This window comes from Cavia porcellus, unplaced genomic scaffold, assembly GCF_034190915.1.
Source record: "Cavia porcellus strain 051 isolate PalLab524CR breed Dunkin Hartley unplaced genomic scaffold, mCavPor4.1 scaffold_20, whole genome shotgun sequence".
In the NCBI taxonomy this organism is placed as follows: domain Eukaryota; kingdom Metazoa; phylum Chordata; class Mammalia; order Rodentia; family Caviidae; genus Cavia; species Cavia porcellus.
In genome coordinates this window covers 21,515,725-21,533,079 of record NW_026947503.1, presented here as the reverse complement: position 1 = coordinate 21,533,079, position 17,355 = coordinate 21,515,725, and the positions used below count along the sequence as shown (strand labels likewise).

At 38.6% G+C, this 17,355-nt stretch overlaps 1 protein-coding gene across 7 annotated transcripts in view; it reads right to left on the bottom strand.

Annotated features, from left to right (window-relative positions):
- Positions 1–554: 554 nt before the first annotated feature.
- Rnf152 (ring finger protein 152) overlaps positions 555–17,355 on the bottom strand; it is a 118,768-nt gene continuing 101,967 nt past the window's right edge. For all 7 annotated transcript variants that reach the window (XM_063231530.1, XM_063231526.1, XM_063231527.1 and 4 more), the window contains one exon: positions 555–8,477. In XM_063231530.1, the coding sequence (XP_063087600.1) occupies positions 7,713–8,324 (612 nt within the window). In that variant the 5' untranslated portion in view covers positions 8,325–8,477 and the 3' untranslated portion in view covers positions 555–7,712. The remainder of the gene's footprint in view (positions 8,478–17,355) is intronic.

Genomic DNA, 17,355 nt, shown 5'->3' with positions numbered 1-17,355 from the left:
ACTACTATCTAGATATATCAGATCACTGGTAACACCTGGGCTAAGACCACCTATTAAGCTGAATTGAAATTTATTAAGATGATTCAGTGATCAAAAGGCCGGATGCTTTTTATCAAAAAGGGCCCTCTAGAACACCTTCTGTCCAACTGAGAAAAGATGCATTGAAGGACACCTTTGTAGATCTGGAGGCAGGAGGCAAGGTCAGAGGCTGCATGAAACTGTTCTGTACAAAGTACAATGCAATGGCCCTCCTCAGGCCTGAAGTATGCTGCGTCACCTCTATACAGGGGAAAATAAAGGGATAGCCATCAGAAGCCATGAGAACCCAAGCTGTATAAACAAGCCTGGGTTTATCCATTATAAATTCATTCTTTGGCTTCTCAGGAGTAACTTGAAAGTCACCTCTACTTAAAATCCTTGGCTTGGAAGCTGCTTATTGCTTTATTATTCAAGTCAATTAAAATTCTTCAAGAAAACTGGCGATGAAAATCTCAGCCAATCTTTTTTTTTTAATTTATGGGGTAGGAGATTTAAAAAGAAAAACAATGCATGAGTCTATTTGAAACCATATTGAATTTTAATCATAGCAAATGTGTTTTAACAGTAGTCATAAAATCAACATTACCACATATACAAAGGACAAGACACCAGTTTGGCATACAAAAATACATATATTAAAATTGGGTTCATTGGAAAAACTCAGGACTGGCTAAGACACCATCTATAACAGAGAGAGCAAGCAAGAATGCTTTTAAGACATTCAGATTTATAAACAGCAGCTTGATATCCCCTTTACGAAGTCAGTATTTGGCAACATTTGGACATTATTTCCTACACAGCCCAGCAGTTCATTTTTCTGAAGGGAGATCTGGCCCTTTAAAAGAAAAGCTCCTAAAATAAATAATCCACATAATTATAAATGAAACATGTCAAGGACTTGAGCGAACAGCCTCTGAGCAGCATTAATTCTGGCCATTTGTCTGGAATATTTGTTATCCAGGAGGCTGGGGAATCCACCAGTGGAGCTGTTAGGAATGGAATGAGCCACAGACAGCAGCTACATGGCTTATGTTAGGAGTCTGTGACCATCCCAAGGTGAAACCAGCCTCCAGAAACACAAACACAAACAGTGGAATAAATTAATACAATTCATAACAATGACCAGTATGTAAACCAAAATATTCAGTTGATTTCCCAACAGACTATGGTACTCAAGATAGACTCAGAGAATTAGGCAGTGCATTCCACAGTTCAGATGCCAGAGTTTGTACTGCATCAACCATCAACTCCAGCTAGAGCAGGCTTTGAAGTTCTAGAGTGCTGAAAACCCAACTCAAGAGTACAGTTGAGAATAACGAGGAAAATGGGCCTCCTGAAATCCACTCATTAGCTGGGCACACTCCCTGTATGTTTTAAGAATTTTGACCTGAATCTGATGTCTATGTTCAAAAGGCAAGTTGTGCTTCACTAAGTTATCCCAGCTCCCCTGTGCTATGTTGTTCAGCTGGCTTCTGCCATGACTCTCAATGTATATGGCTTGTTTTGCAGCTATAACCCCATTACCGATTTTCCTTCATTATTTTCTCTGCCTATCCATCAATATAGACTGCTGGCTTTGTCATTATCTCTCCCAAAGAGGTTTGCTTAGTAGCTGGGTTGTCCCCCAGCCAGAAGCAGTGTAAGATAACAGCTAATGTGTGCTTTCACTGTCTACAGATACATCAACTTGTTCTTCCTTTGCAATGTCTCTCTCCTCTCACGCTCCCTTCCCACCATCATATCCAACCACCTAGTTCTGAATTCTCAAAGCAAATGTCAACATAGAAACTGACCATACCTTTGGAAAACTCTTATTAGAATGAACCAATTTAAAAAAAAAAAAACAATAATTCCCACCTCAGGAAGATTATACAAGATTTCCCGATGAGCTACTAGCCCTATATCCTTTGATTATGAATTTAAACAGTGTTCTGAAAGAACAGGACAGTTAGAAGGGAATACCTCTGCAAAAACAAAGAAAATACACTCTGTTGCAGATCTCAGGATGCCCCTTAATACTTTGCTGTAATCACTGATTGCCGTTTAAACATGTCATGATATGAATAGTATCAAAAACATTAGCTTAGAATAAAATTTAGCTAACAAGATGTGTGTTCTCAAGCACCACTACGTGATAAATGAGATATACACAGTGGGGTACCCCAGGCAGTGAATCCAGAAAAATCAAAAGATCATTGACCAGACTGAGCAAGGAATCTTGTGTAGAAAAATGGGAACCATGTTGTGGGAATTCAAGAATACTGGCATACTAAACGCAACTCCTTGAGCAGAGCCAAAAAGTAAGCTACTTAGAAGACAGAAATTAAATGCCCCACTTGCTTATGTTTCTTAACAATCAAGGGTTTCCCACAAGCGCCATACAGTAGAACCCACCTCTTCCTATATTTGAGAAGTCTGAAGAGTTTAGTTCAATAGACATTCCCAAAGTTAGTTGCTTGGACTTAATGTATGCAACTCATAGCAATTCTTAAGAAACTAACCCTAAACCCAACATTATATAACCTGCAAACTGGGAGACATAAAACTAATATTTCTTACTTAAACTTCAACTATAGCAAAATTACATGTGTGTGTTTGTGTGTGTAAGCCAACTGCATCAGAAAAATCAATTAACTCAATCTCCACTTATTTTTGAGAAGTACTTCATATTGAGCAAAATCTACCATCTGATCATCATTACTTCTGAAATAGACTGTTATTTCTAAAACAGTCACTGAATTATTTTGGCAACCTCTTTCTTCTCTAGTTTCTGTATGGGTAAGGATTACATTGGGGGTGATGTTTTACCAAGAATGATGGAAATGTCAAGGAACAGCTTCTCTTTTTAGGTCAAGGATAACAAATCAACTGACCAGCATCCTTATTAATGGTGGCCTGGTTGGCAGCATCATTTTTCTATGGGAAGGCAGAATTGCAGTCTTTTGCCTATCATTCCTTTCATGCAAATAACCTTTGGGTTTTTAATTGGGTCTACAGAAATGCTACCATTTCAAAAAAAATTTTTAAGTAAAATCTTAAAGACATATTAAAAAGAACAGTCATGCCTAACAAGTTTTTTTAAAAAATTAATTCTGCTATGATATAGCAAATGCATTTGATTTACATTATATTTGGGAAATAATGAAAACCAATTTTGACACAGTACAGATTTTTAAATCAAGAAATGAGAAATCTCTAAATCAAAAGTTACAGTGGAATAAATACCAGAAGACAGTAATAGTGTGATATGAAAATATATCTCAAGCTGAATTTTCTTCTTCCCTTTACTCATTTAAAAAGCAGTTCCAATAGCTTTAATAACCTTCCATTCTTTAAATTCCATTGGGCAATGTTTTCTCACTGTAAAAAAAAGTTTTAAAGTGCTTTGTGCTTCAAATATTTCAGTGATAACTAAAATTAAAGGGAGATACTAAAAAATGCTGAATCCCACTCAAAGTAGTACCTGCATTTTAGTCTAGCATCTAAAAAGTGATGCCCAATATGCCCACACCAAATACAATGACAATAGCAGACTTCAAGGGCACACAATAACACTCTGAATACCAGGAAACATGCTTGCTCTTAGATTTCACACCTATTGCAGTGATGAAGCTTAGGTAAAACACTGGAAGTGAAGGTTTTCATTGACTTCTTTTTTCCCAGTAACAAGTACTTTTTGACCAGAAGACCCTAAACACAATTTCACAAAACAGATCATGCACAGCTTGCAAGTCAAACATTGTACAGCTACTGTCTAACTATTTTTGGACAACAGATTCACATGCAGCTAATGGTCCCCGGAAAGGGGCTTACTAAAACAGTGTTTAAGTTTCATTAATTATTCCTTCGTCCAAAGTATCAATAACCCCAAAGGGCAATCTAGAAATGTTTACTGTACTACTAGATCACATACTTCTCAAGCCCAGAAAGAAATTTTTCTTTCTGCCAGCTGCATGCTATTAGCCCACAAACTCTCTCCTTAGCCTCACTGTTACATTATAAACACCGTGGCCAGTAACCAAAATGGTAGCCAATAGCCATATGGGATATTCAAATTACTTAAATAAATTTTAGACACCAGCTCATCAACCATATTGTCCCCACTTTAATTCTCAAAGAGGCCCTGTGGTGTGTGACTACAATATTGGACAGCATAAGTTATAGAATATGTTCATCATTCCAGAAAGTTCTATTGAACAACACTGATCTAAAAATCCCAAAAGCTGCATCAGCAAACAGGGAAACTTCTAAGGGATACACACTCTGCAAGTCATGCACAAGAATAAACTTAAATTTTTAAAGAAAATATCTTAGAGCTTTCTGATCATTAAGTATAATTGGAACCCAGAACCAATTTGTTATTCATTACAAGCTATAGCCCCAGGTTATTACACAAAATTTTTCCAAAGACAGTGCTTTTAAAGGGCACATGGGGCTCTACTTATTAAACATTCTCTTGTTTATGTCAAGATCATTAATAAGGAGGAAAATTCATGCTTCATATAGTTTACTATTTACATAACACTTGTCATCTCTTAACTTGTGGGAGAGAAGGTGGGCCAATGTTTTTCAATTTTAAAAATTCAGTTCACAAGTTTTGATAGTTGTCTTTTGATGTCTATACTGATCCTAAACAAACCTCCATTCACTATTCAGAAATACAGCTAAGTAAAATAAAGAAATGCACCTATAAAACAACCCTGAAAATGACAGTTGACATAATAGAGGGCAGTCATCAACCTTGAAAAGAATCCTAGCCAGACAGAGATGCCAATGGATCTAGGAAGGAACAAGAGGGCAAATCAATGCACAGTCCTATCCCTGCTTCACAACAGAATTAATTACCAATTTCCACACTCCTCTCTGTTCTCCATGGACTCATCCACAAAAATGAAGTCAGCAGAGGCTATCTGCAGCTCTGACATCTTGTACTTTTCAGCTGAGACTTTTCACACATATTCAACTGTAAATTCTAGCCATTTGTGTCTCTGCACTTTTGTCACATGGGATAGATAGGTTGTTAGTGTTGTGGATACATGCCAGAAGAGACCAGAGCAATGGAATGCCAAGTAACATCAAAACATCATTAAGCATATAAAAAAAATTCTATCTGGCAGGTTGAAACAGCTCCCTCCTTCTCTCCCTCCCTTCTTCCCCCACCATACACAAACACACACACAGCATGAAAATGCACATCTGGACAAGGAAGTAGAATCCATTTAAACAATTTAAATAATGCTTCTTATATCAGTAAGACTTGCACATTCTGATTTGGGTTATTATTGTTAAGTTACTGTAAGGTCAGGAATCTACCAGAGAGCCGATTAATTTGCACTGCTGAATGGCAGCTCTAGCACAGGATTGTTTTTAAGTAAAAGTTCAGTGGACATTTTTACTCTACAGCTTTGCATTAAGAAACACAGGATGCTGTATCACCACACACATTAGTGTCTATATACAACATACTAAACAAGCAGACTTCAATCACAAACTATACTACAGGGTTGGTCATTTCATACTGTACATAAATGTATGCAGCTATCGTTCACAAAATTAATTTGAATATGGTATGAATGAAAACTGCAAAGGTAAAGTCTGTCTGAAATGCAGCATTCTTAATGCAACATTTCTCTATATGTTTTTTTTCTTTCCTCCAAGAGACACAGAAATTAGGTCAGACATCCATGCAGCAGCCTGGGAGTTGAAAAACTGACACTAACCCAACAGTATATTATGTTATGTAATAGAGGATAGTATTCAGCTAATATACCTAAATTATTAATACCAAATAAATCCTAGATTATTTGTTGTATAATGCCCAATAGATTACACAATAAAATTGTACTTTAACCTAATTCCTAGTTTGAGCTTTCAAATACATTTTCTAAAGGTCTTAGGGCAAATTTGAAAGATTTGAAATATCAGAGTTCATAATTTAAATTGAATTCCAATGTAAATTAAGTGTTAGCTTTGTATCCTAATTGTTTGTGTTATTTCACATTAATTCCATCACTTTAGTATGCATATTTTTGCACTGTTTAGAGGTAATAGCATACAAGTAAATTAGGCTGTCTCAATCTTATGGGGCTATTTTCTAATCTTGCTTTTTGGAACGAGTCACTACTTATCTTTCCTTTATTCATCCCAAACACCACCACTTCTGCCACTGTTTTCAGGGATTCAATGAAATCTAACATATATTTATTTGAGTGGAGTACTTGACATGTACTTATTTCCTGAATTCCACAAAACTATTAACTAGAATAAACTATAAAGCTCACCAGCTACTTCTGAATGCATATACACCTAGCGTTAAGAATTTACCATTTAATGCTAGCATGTCTTTCTTGAAGAGCATTACTATACCATCACACATTTAAGGATAGTTGAGCATTCCTGAGGAACTGGTCCACTTAGGTTGGAATATGTGTTGTTAGGATACCGTGTCACTTTTCTTAATAAAAACATATTTTGAAATACAGAAGATGTCATTTTATACCAACAGAACTCAAAACTCAAAACATTTAACTCTCTTGGAACCATGTCTTTGAAAAACAACTGCAGATTGCCTATTAAAATGCCTGTCTGGGTTTGCCACTGGTTAACAACACTCATGACTTTGACAACACCCAAACTGAGAGAAAAGACAAGCTCTTCTTTTGTGTTCATTGATGTCTCACAAAATACAAAACTTAGTGCAAAGCAGAGGAGTGAATGCTGGAGGTGACAGAGAAGAAAAACGCCTCACGGGGAGAACGGGTGCCCACGAGGTAACCCCTGTGACTCATTTGCACGCACGAAGTCTTACTCTGGTGATTCTCTGAACAGACTCAAAATCCTGAGGTAAATCAAATTACACACACAAACACAGAGATACACAAATACACAATATTTACATTTTAAATTCTTATTTCGTGAGATGGCTTGAGAAAAATTGGCATACAGGTTTCCTGTGGGATCAGGCATTTGTCATTATTTCTCGATTTATTGCTCTCCTGTTGGGCTTTCCATTTAATAAACATGTAGCGAGCTCTAATCACAAGTGAGGAAAAAGGAAAAGTACACGACAAAACACAACACACTGGAGACATTTGTTCATATATTTTCTCTGGAAAAACAACAGTCTGTTTCACTTACTCTGATTTGGATGCCATTCAAAATGTATATAAAGCCTTAGCAACTAAATGAAGACTGGATTTCATTAAAAAAAAAAACAAAAAGCAAAGACACCAGTACTGTATGTCTTCACTTAATTTTCATATGAATTTGCGGTTTAATTGTACTTTTATACACAGCATCTTTGTTTTAATCTACCGCTTTAAGAGATCACATTGTACGCACACGTACTGTTGAAGGTCTAAGTAGAATATGTCTATCTCATAACATGATCTTTAAAAATCATAAATTACAGCCCATTTAATACATGATTATGAGGATGCATGCAATCATCTTCAAAGCTGTTGCCATTTATTCTCAGAACAATTCTCTTGGTATCTTGTTGAGACCTCACCTTCCGCCCTTGGCATCTGTCTTCAGGTGAATCAAGTAGCAAGCCAGAGCCAGCACTTGGCACTAAATGGTCAGTGTCACCCCATCTTCTAAACTGGTATCCCACCATCAACACCTACTCAACCCCTAAGTTGGCACCCAAAGAGCCTCCCCTGGACCCCACATCAGCCACAGGATATCACAGTGAAGCGCTTAGAAATGCAAGACATGTTGTGGAGCACGATGCCAAGGAGAAAAACCAAGACGCAGGCCACCAGGATGACAGTGCATACACCAGACCAGGTGGAGCTTTTCACCACGCCCCGCCTATCTGGCTCCTCCTCCACCACCTCCTGAGGAGCCCCACCTTGCAGGGGCTGCTGTTCAGCAGGGATGGTCACCACTGTGACAGACTTCTGCTGGCTCCCGGGCAGCAGGCGGCAGCCCATGTCTCCAGGCAGCAGTGTGCGCTCCTTAGAGATGGGCAGGGGCAGCATGTAGCACCCATTGCTGGGAAGTTTGATGAAAACAGGGGTGTGCTCAGAAGTGTGTGGAATGGCAATCACAGCCAGGACCTCGGGATCATCTGGGAGCTGTGACACGGAGAAGCCTGGGGGCAGCTTGGTGATGCCTCGACACCAGGGGCACCTCACGTCCTTCTGGCTCGTCCTCATCTGCTGGAGGCACACTGAGCAGCAGGTGTGTTTACAATCCAGCAACTTGGGCCTTCGGCGTGGGCTATAGTAATTGAAACAGATCTGACATTCCAGCAAAGAGTCCTGGGAGAGCGTCTCCATTGTGGACCTTGAGCAGGAAGAGCAGGGCCACGACCAAAGGAAAGGAGCTGGTTCTCAGAGGCCACCACTCTGTGTCTTTCTGATGTCCTCTTTCTGTGTCAAGAGGGGATCATGGAGTTCACAGGTATTTAGCGTTAGCAGGTGTGTTCATCTCTGAGGGAGATAAATAACACAAAAAAGTAATTAATTCAAAGAAGTAGGAATGCCAATATACTTAAAAGATTTACATCATAGCTCCAAAGTCCAGCCTGTGTCATAAACAGTTTCCCACTGGTGAAACAAAGATTTCTGTAATGACCAGTGGAAGATAAAGAAACTTTTCAGGCCACATGAAAAACCACTTCACTAATTTCTAAAGAAATGAATACCGCCAACAGCTGTAGACAACGTCCTATTTCTTAAAGAGGGAGTCTTGTTTCATTCTGTGCCTTTCAATGGACTGTGGATATCCTAAAACACAGTGAAGAAACGCTCTCACTTGAGTTAAGTTTGTGGCATTCCCTAGAAGTAACTCTCTTTCCATGGATCATCTGACTTTTTCTTGCCTCTACTTCCCTCTATTATTTCCCAAATTCAGGCAGCTTCAAACACCTAGGAGTTTCCTGTTTAACTGGCTTATTCATTGTACAAGGGTTAGGCAATTAAAATGATACCTCAAGCAGAAGCACACAAAGTCATCTTTTCATCTTTTCCACTAAATCTCTATTGGTTGCTGATCACTTGGTTTTAAAAGAGACAAAAACAGAACATAAAACAACAAAAAACAGCACAGCAACGAACCAAAAGGGAGTGAACATCACAAAGGCTCACTAACCACAGAGGTGTCACTGATGTTTTCTAGTCAGTTCCTTTAATTTCATTACTATTTAGGCTTGTACCAAGAAACCTGACTGCTGAAATATTTGTTATTGCTGTTGTCAGTACTGGAACCCAGCCTATGGTCTCACATACTCTAGAGAAGTACTCTACCATTTGATCTGCATACTCTCCCTAAAAGTAAATACTTTTCATTCCCTGATTATAATGAATATTATATAATGAAAGAAGAGAAGACTTGCAGGTTTTCCTCATCATGAAGAAAAAACAAAAACTAAAATACATGAATATGTGAATATGTTAGGCTTCCTCACATCAAAAGTGAAAAAGAGACCTTAAATGAGATTTTCCCTACTCAGACAAATGTAAAACAAAAGCTTTCCAGCTCTGTTCCTATTGAAGCGAAAATATATGTCTCTGGATGGGGCCAAAATGATTCCGAAAAGAACTGTTATACCACTATTGAGAAACAATCACTGTTACTCCAGAACCCTGCGCATACCAGGACCAAAAACCTCCTTTTATATTTCTAATTTCCTTTGTGAAATTAAAAAAGTTCCTCCCATGATCACAATTAGTGAAAATCAAAATTTTTAAAATGTAGAAAAAAACCAAATCAATTTATAGGCCCAAAAAAATCACTGATTGCAAGTGACAAAAGAGCAATATATTTTTAAATATTTCAGCACCTAAGCTACTAAAAGTAAAATATAGTGAGAAAATCTTCACTAATAGAGTCACCTACTTATCTATCCACTAATTCAAGAAATATTTGAGCATCTATCATGCATCTTCTATAAAACATTAGGTATTTGTATTTGCCCTTTGTTACTTAAGACTTTATCTCTGCCTATACGCTGTCCCAGACTAGAGGTAGAAAATCTAAGTACTTAAAACAATTTTAATGGCTACAAAGTGTTGCAAAGAGGTAGAGGAATTATGAATGTCTTCATGAAAATCTGGATTAAGACAGGAGTCAGATATATAAAATCAGAGGACAGATTATTTTCATGTTAAGAAATCAGTGTGAATGAAAAGGATGTTAGTAATTATAGAATTATTTCTCTATTCCAGCAGTGACATTGGCTAGAGGGATTTTTTCAAGAACTAGAATAACTGAAAGATGCCTTCTTTGGAGTCATGGATACAGCTCAGTATCCCCTCAAAATGTCTTCTTTAAGCTTCTAATACTTTTAGTTCTTATTTTTCTGTCTTTGATACCGATCATTTGTAAAAGAAAAGCAATTCTCAGCCTATATGCACAACAGATTCTACAAGTCACTATAAACCCTCTTCCCCATAGGATGGTGGACTTCACAGGGAAAAGAGAAATAAACTTAGTCCAACAACTAACAGACTGGGAACCAAGGTCAGCCTCAAGTTCTAGGCCCAGGAATCAGCAATTAGAAAACATCAAAAAAGGCAAAGAGAGTTGACCTGTCCATTCAGCACAGATCAGAAAGACGTGTGAGACTAGAGATAAAATATTACAGTATTATAAAAGACAGTTAGACAACAGGTTGGCAGGATGAAGAGACAAGAGGTCAGATATACAGACAGAGATAGAGACTGATATGTGTTATATTATATATCATGATTTAGAACATAAACAAGAGGTAAATAGGATGAGGGGACACAAGGTGGTTAAGAGGCCTTAGGCGAGCAAGGTCAGGCAGTGGATCACAATGAGCACACACACAAGGGGGCAGAAGTCAAAGGGAAGACCTGACAGGAATGTGGTGTCACTGAGAAGCTGAGCTCTGGGAAGACAAATGTATCGCATCCTAATTAGAATATGTATTCGAGGTGCTGGGAAGCCACAAATGTGGGAGTGATGTCAAGAAAAGTCAACAAAGGTACAAAAGATCAGGTAGCATCCACAAGGGACAGATGAGCAGCCAGACAGACCAAGGAAACAGACAGGAAAAGAAAGACCCTGTGGGTCAGAAGAGGAGGAGACCCATTAACACACCCCACCACTCAGCAGAGGGGTGGACACTGAGCACTAAGGGAGGACCTCCAGGCTGGGTAAGTATGAGATTATTACTGGGGTTTTCAACCGGTTTAGGCAGGACATCAGGCTATGATGGAATCTCAAGGGATGCTAAAATGTATTAGACATCCCCAGTGAGATACTGTGAAACAAAGGGGGCGGGGGATGGAAGCTGATAAAGCAAAGCATCAAAGAATATTTTTTAAAAATTATTTTTAGAAAAGAGGATTAGGCAGAGAGGAGCAAAGGGAGGCAAGTTAAGGAGCTCAAAGCTAAGGAGCTCAAAGCCACATAGTCTATAGTCTGTGCCCTTCAGTGCAGTGACCACAAGTGCAAGACGTGCAAGAGGAAGCTAGTGTGGAACAGAAGCAAAATTCACTAATGTATAGTGTAAAATCCTGTAATAGTGGCCACTCCTTTGCAGCTGTCCTTTGCAAGGCTACTTCCTCTTCTTCTGCCTCACATTCTAAATACTAAACAGAAGCCACACCTAAATAAGAGATTAACCTTTAAATAATCTTTTTCTAAATTTACGGAAGTCAGGTTTAATTAGAATTATGTAATGCTCCTCCTTGTTCTTTAGTTCTGTGCATCCCTTTTTTCATAGCATATAAAGTGCTACGAAATTACTATGTCTAAAGAACCACAGTGGCCAGTCCCTGAAAGCTGAGGCCCACTACAGTGTTCTGGGTAAAGAAGAGCTACCAAAAAGAAACACAACCCTTGAATGACAAGAACTCCTTCACCTCCATTATCTTACTGTACCTCTTTTTTCCCCCTAAAAAGGACCCATCATGTACCTAAGTTCCTGAAGATAGAGCTTTGGGGAAGACAGCCTTGCCTCTCCTTGGGATGCTAGCCCTTGAACAAAACTAACCCTAACCACCAATCTTCCTTCCAGCTCTCAAGTATTGGCTTTCAGATGGAGAGCAGCTGGAGAGTAGCTGGACTGGTTCTGGTAACAATGCTTCAACCCATGATAATGAATTCACTTTTTCTTTTAAAAAATAACATAGAAGGTTGGTTGGTGAATCTTGTTCTGGTCTATCCTTAATGTTAAAGGCCCACTGACAGAGATCACGCCACAATGTCATGGAGGAGACATGAATGTGCACGGGGAGGATTGTTCCCTTTGAGCCACGATGGTAGAAACAAGAAAATTAGAGGGGAATGTAAAAAAAATTTAAGATTCCTGAAATTTCATGAATTTGGAGAGTGCCTTCACAATGGCACTGAGGACAACACTTCCCAGTGCTGTTGGGGACAAAGTTTTTTCATGATATCAATATCCAAACAGTGAGCACCAAATTATTAATGTTCCTTCTTTCCATATTGTTTACCTTATTTTATAAATAAAACCATAGTATAGGAAGGTGTTTAGCAGTCTGAGGAAAACAGAGGTTTTTGCCTCTAAAACTTTGGGGAACAAACCCTAGCTCTGTCATAACCCATTGTGATACTAAAGTATGTTACTTAACTTGTCCAAGCCTGCTTCCTCGTTGGCCACACAGGGATGATGGAGCTGGGGATGAAGGTCAGGTACATTCACAATGGAGTATGTGATTTGCCCAGGGGCGCTTCCTGATTATCTGGAGCGGCCATCTTGAACCCACTCAGGAGGGAATGCAAGTGTTCATGGCTTTGCTCCAACACCTGCCACACCATCATTTCTCAACAAAACACCCAGTTTTACTTAGGACTGCTCAGAGTTACATTCACTTAATTTGTGTTAAGCTTCCTTAAAATTAGATTATAATAGTTTCCAATGCTATCCAAGTAAGTTCTAAGCCTTATACTACAGGCTAAACAAAACAACAGAATGGGGAAAGAGTGCCTATTTTCAATCTCCAGCCACTGGGAGCCATCTTGACAGCAGCACTTCTGACTTATACAGTGATTGTTCTATAGTAAGCCAGCTTGGACTGCATTCCAGTTTGTTTTCTGGAGCATGATTAGTAATCATGATGATTAGTTAGGTAAGGAGAAGAAAATTTATGAGGCTATGGCCCAAAGCTAATGATGAAACATCCTTTGCATCTTTCATCATAAAGCTGAAAGATGCAAATCAACTAGAGAAGAAAGAAAAGGGAGACAAGGTCCATGCAGGAGAGAAAAAATTCAGAGTTTCTTGTTAAGCGTGTTATACACAAGCACATATTAACAATTACTTTAGGAATCTGTGTCTGTTGTTGCCTTTTTTTAAGAGCATGATGTGATACTCAAAACACTCATTAAATTTTAAAAATAAAGAATACTTTGATAGAATGCACTAGACCAAGTATATGCTGAAATATATTAGAGTAATTTTTTAAATGTCACTGTTTTTTTGTTTTGTTTTGTTTTTGAGAACCTAAAGTTAAGATCAAAGAGGAAAAAAGACCACAAAATGAGAAACAGTGACCAGAGGAATTTTCAAGAATTATGGCTTATGAGATAGTATTTTCAAACACAGTTTCATAAACTATGCTTGTTACACATACAGTATTAATTATACAATATGTAGGTAAATCAAAGAGAAAGAGTGCATGTGTGCACAGGCATGTATGTATGTGTTAATGTTGTTTGGGTATCATGGTATTTGATGCTACATGGTATCAACATAATTTTATAAAATAAAATTTCTTTTTAAACTATATAATTTTGTACGTCTTTATAAAGTATGGGTGTGGTGAAACACTTCCATTAATTTAATGAGTGATAAAATTTCCAACACTGAATTTTTACAATCCCAGTTGCTTTTAGAAGTCCAGACATATGAACCTGAGGTTTAAAAAAAGTGATAAATAACCCAGATGGATTTACTCTGCTTACACTCAAAAATTTTCATATATTTCTTGACAATGGGATTAATTACAAGCCTCTCCAAGGAACCAGGCATAGTCTGATATTGATTACATCTGTCTGACTTTGAATGGTCCTATTTGTTGTTTTACATGAGAATCTTTTAAAATTTACCAGTTGTGTTGAAAAAATCTCAAGTCAGATTAAACTTGGCATTGTATTATTTTATTTCTTATATTCAAATAGTATGACTTTCTGAAACAAGCCAGATACTTAATTTTTGAAAAAAATATAAATATGTGAACTGAGGTTAAACAATACAATTATAATTCCCTTTCACCTGGTATTTCAGATGGCAAGGCTATTTAGTTATATTGGATTTTAGCAAACACTCCAATTAGTGACAAGAATAGAAGTAGCCTGGTGACAGGTATGTCACTGACTTTTGGATCTCTACTAGCAGAGAGCAATTTTCCCAGGACACAGCTGCCATGTACATGTTCACTTGGTACAACTACAGGCATTGCTTAATGGAGCAGGGCAGTGGGCGCCTGGACACTGACGAATTTTAATTGAGAATTTCACTGGCCCAAGCTCTGATCTTCACATCATTTTCTTCTAGAATTCTCTTATACTGTATTCGATGAAGCCACACTCTAGAAAGTGAAAACTGGATAAATGTCTTGGATAATGGAAGAAGATCAGATAAGGGATATTGATAGTGCTGGAGATCGACTAGAATAGGTAACAGAGGAAGGCAGGTGATACAGAGAATATAAGCAGTTGAACAAAAAGAAACTAACAGATCAGCTACAATGCCAACATCGCACCCACACAATCAAAGTTTGGCCACAGCTCCTTGACATGCCTGTCTGTATATGTGGTGGAGCCAAACGCACTGCTGTGGCCCCTATGCCACTGAAAAGCCCAACTAACCAAGCAGACGCAGTTGCCAGAGACACAGCTACCTCAAGCCTTGGGTACCTTTTGCTTAAAGCAACTTACTAAAAGATGAGTGCATTTGACCCATCTGGAGTGTACTGCTGCATACCAAAAATTGAAGTATATAGGAATCAAGACATTGTTTGGAGTTAAAGCTGTATTTCAGTATTGCAGCAAATGGTGATAATCACTGGTTTCTGAATACCCACCCAACACCCAATGTTACTGGGAAGAAGAGATAAGTATTTTAGATCTAATACTACCTTTAAATAGATAGGTTACATTTAGCAAATTGAGTCTGGTCTAATAAAATAATAAAAATACTGACACATTGCTAGATTTTCAACATGATGATAGTACTGCTGGGCTGCTTGTTCTATGCTTCTTATACTTGACAGATAATTTACAAATATTATCTCACAAATATTATGTATTTACATGAGATGAGGAGAGGAAACCTAAATTATTTAAATGGTACCTAGCCTACATTACAAACGTTCTCATTTATACATTTGGCTTAATGAGTGCAACTAACTCAAGCTGCCACTCACAGAAAGAGCCACAATTTCAATTTTCTGAAACAATAAAAATGATTTTATATCTAATCAACAGCCTCCCAACATCTTGTAAGACAGTCCTTGTTAATGGATACAGAAAGGCAGTCCCAACTCTCCCTTGAAAAGACACTGTGCAGCTCATTCGGGAGACCATGCTGTCTTCACTAATAACAATGCTTTGTGTCTTCACTTGTTCTATCACCCAGTGATGGTCAAGAAAAAGTTTCTGATGGCCAGAAGGTAAGGAAGAGCTATAAAAGGAGTTCTCCTGGGCTCCTTGAGAGCGGGGGGGAAACAAATGAAGTCAACCACGCTGTGTACTGGAATCCTGAATAGAGTTGAAGTTACTCACAAATCATGTGCACTGGTAAATCCAAAGGGACAGAAAACAATAATTCTAAGTCTCTTGCTGGGCACTTACTAACACAAAACACATAGTGGTAGGAACCTTCCATGTGCCAAGCAAAGACACTATGGCAAACAAGACACACTGTTCTCAAGAAGGAAGGAAAGATAACCACAGGAAAGCAAGAAAGACAGAGCATCAGAATTGGAATCCTCTCTCACTGATCACAGACACATATCTGAATACACAAAGGGAATGACTGGCCAGAACCATTAAACAAAGAGCTATCTCATTGGCTGTCAGACATATAAAAGATAGCAGACTTCAAAATTACAAACTGGTCCTCTCTGCCTTCTACTTAGGCACATTGCAAAGCTGGATGCTTTGAAGGGAAGGATGTTGCTACTCTCCTTAGGTAGTTAAGCACCTCAGCCACCAACCTCCCCACTCAGGCAACAAGGTGAACTCTAAACCCACAAGGTTCAGGACAGGATTAGTTCAAAGCAGTACCTCAGAGTAGTCTGAAGGCAGCCCAAAGCCAGGGACAAGTAGGAAGTCCTGCTGGAACCAAGAGTTTGAGGACCAGGAGTTGTGCATGAGGGATGGCAAGGTCCTTGAAGGCAGCTGCAAGGAAGGTCCCAGAAAGCAAGGGTATCTCTGCCCTGTGGGCTTCCTCTGCCCCTGCTTTTCACATGCAGGATATGAAGGCCTCCAAGACACACTTTTCACAGGTAAACATATTCTTCTGTAAAATGTACACCCATGTGTATCCCTCTATTCCTAATTATGTGTGCCTGAGTGTGTGTGTGCATGCATGTGTGCACTCTGAATTTTCAATACTCTGCCTCAGCCTCCAAGTAACTGGGATTATGTGCCCCAGGGCTGTCTCCTCACTTCCAATTGTTTATCCAATCCCAGATTCCAGAAAGGACTGAAATGTTAAGTGAATTTATTCCTTCAATGTTTTCTCGGCACCCTGGAGAAACAATTGCTACTCAACTGTGCATTGTTACTAAGCTACTCTGTTCAGGAGGTGAAGTATATGAACGTGCATTTTCAACTTCAGATGGGTTTGTTGTAAGAGAAGCATCTGTACTCCACTGCGCCAAAGCCGACACACAATGTCAAGGAGCTAGAGACTGCATTCTGTGGGGACCCGCCTGGGAGCTCAGAGCTTTGATAAAGAGTTCCTTAAGCCAAAGGTATGTGAGAGTCAACAGATATGGAACAAAGCCTTGTTAGAGTGCTCATTATCTGACTAAAAACAGAAACTTCTGAGAAATGAGATTGTCATAAATTCCTACTTTGGAACAGGTCTTTTCCCAGAAGAAAGACAAGGAGACCCTCCATACATCACTCTAGGGGAGTCTCATGACCAATATGAGGACCACATAACCACACATTACTGTTAGCATTCTTATCTTCCAGTTGTACTCCTACAAAGCCAATAGTCCTTCCTAAAAAATGTGACATTTTCTACCTGAATTATATCAGCCTTTTTCCCTCTTCCATCCTGCTGCTAAGCTAGTTATATAATTTCCCAGTTCTAGCCAATCCTTTGATTTACTCATTACCCAGTATTTGCTGCATACCTAA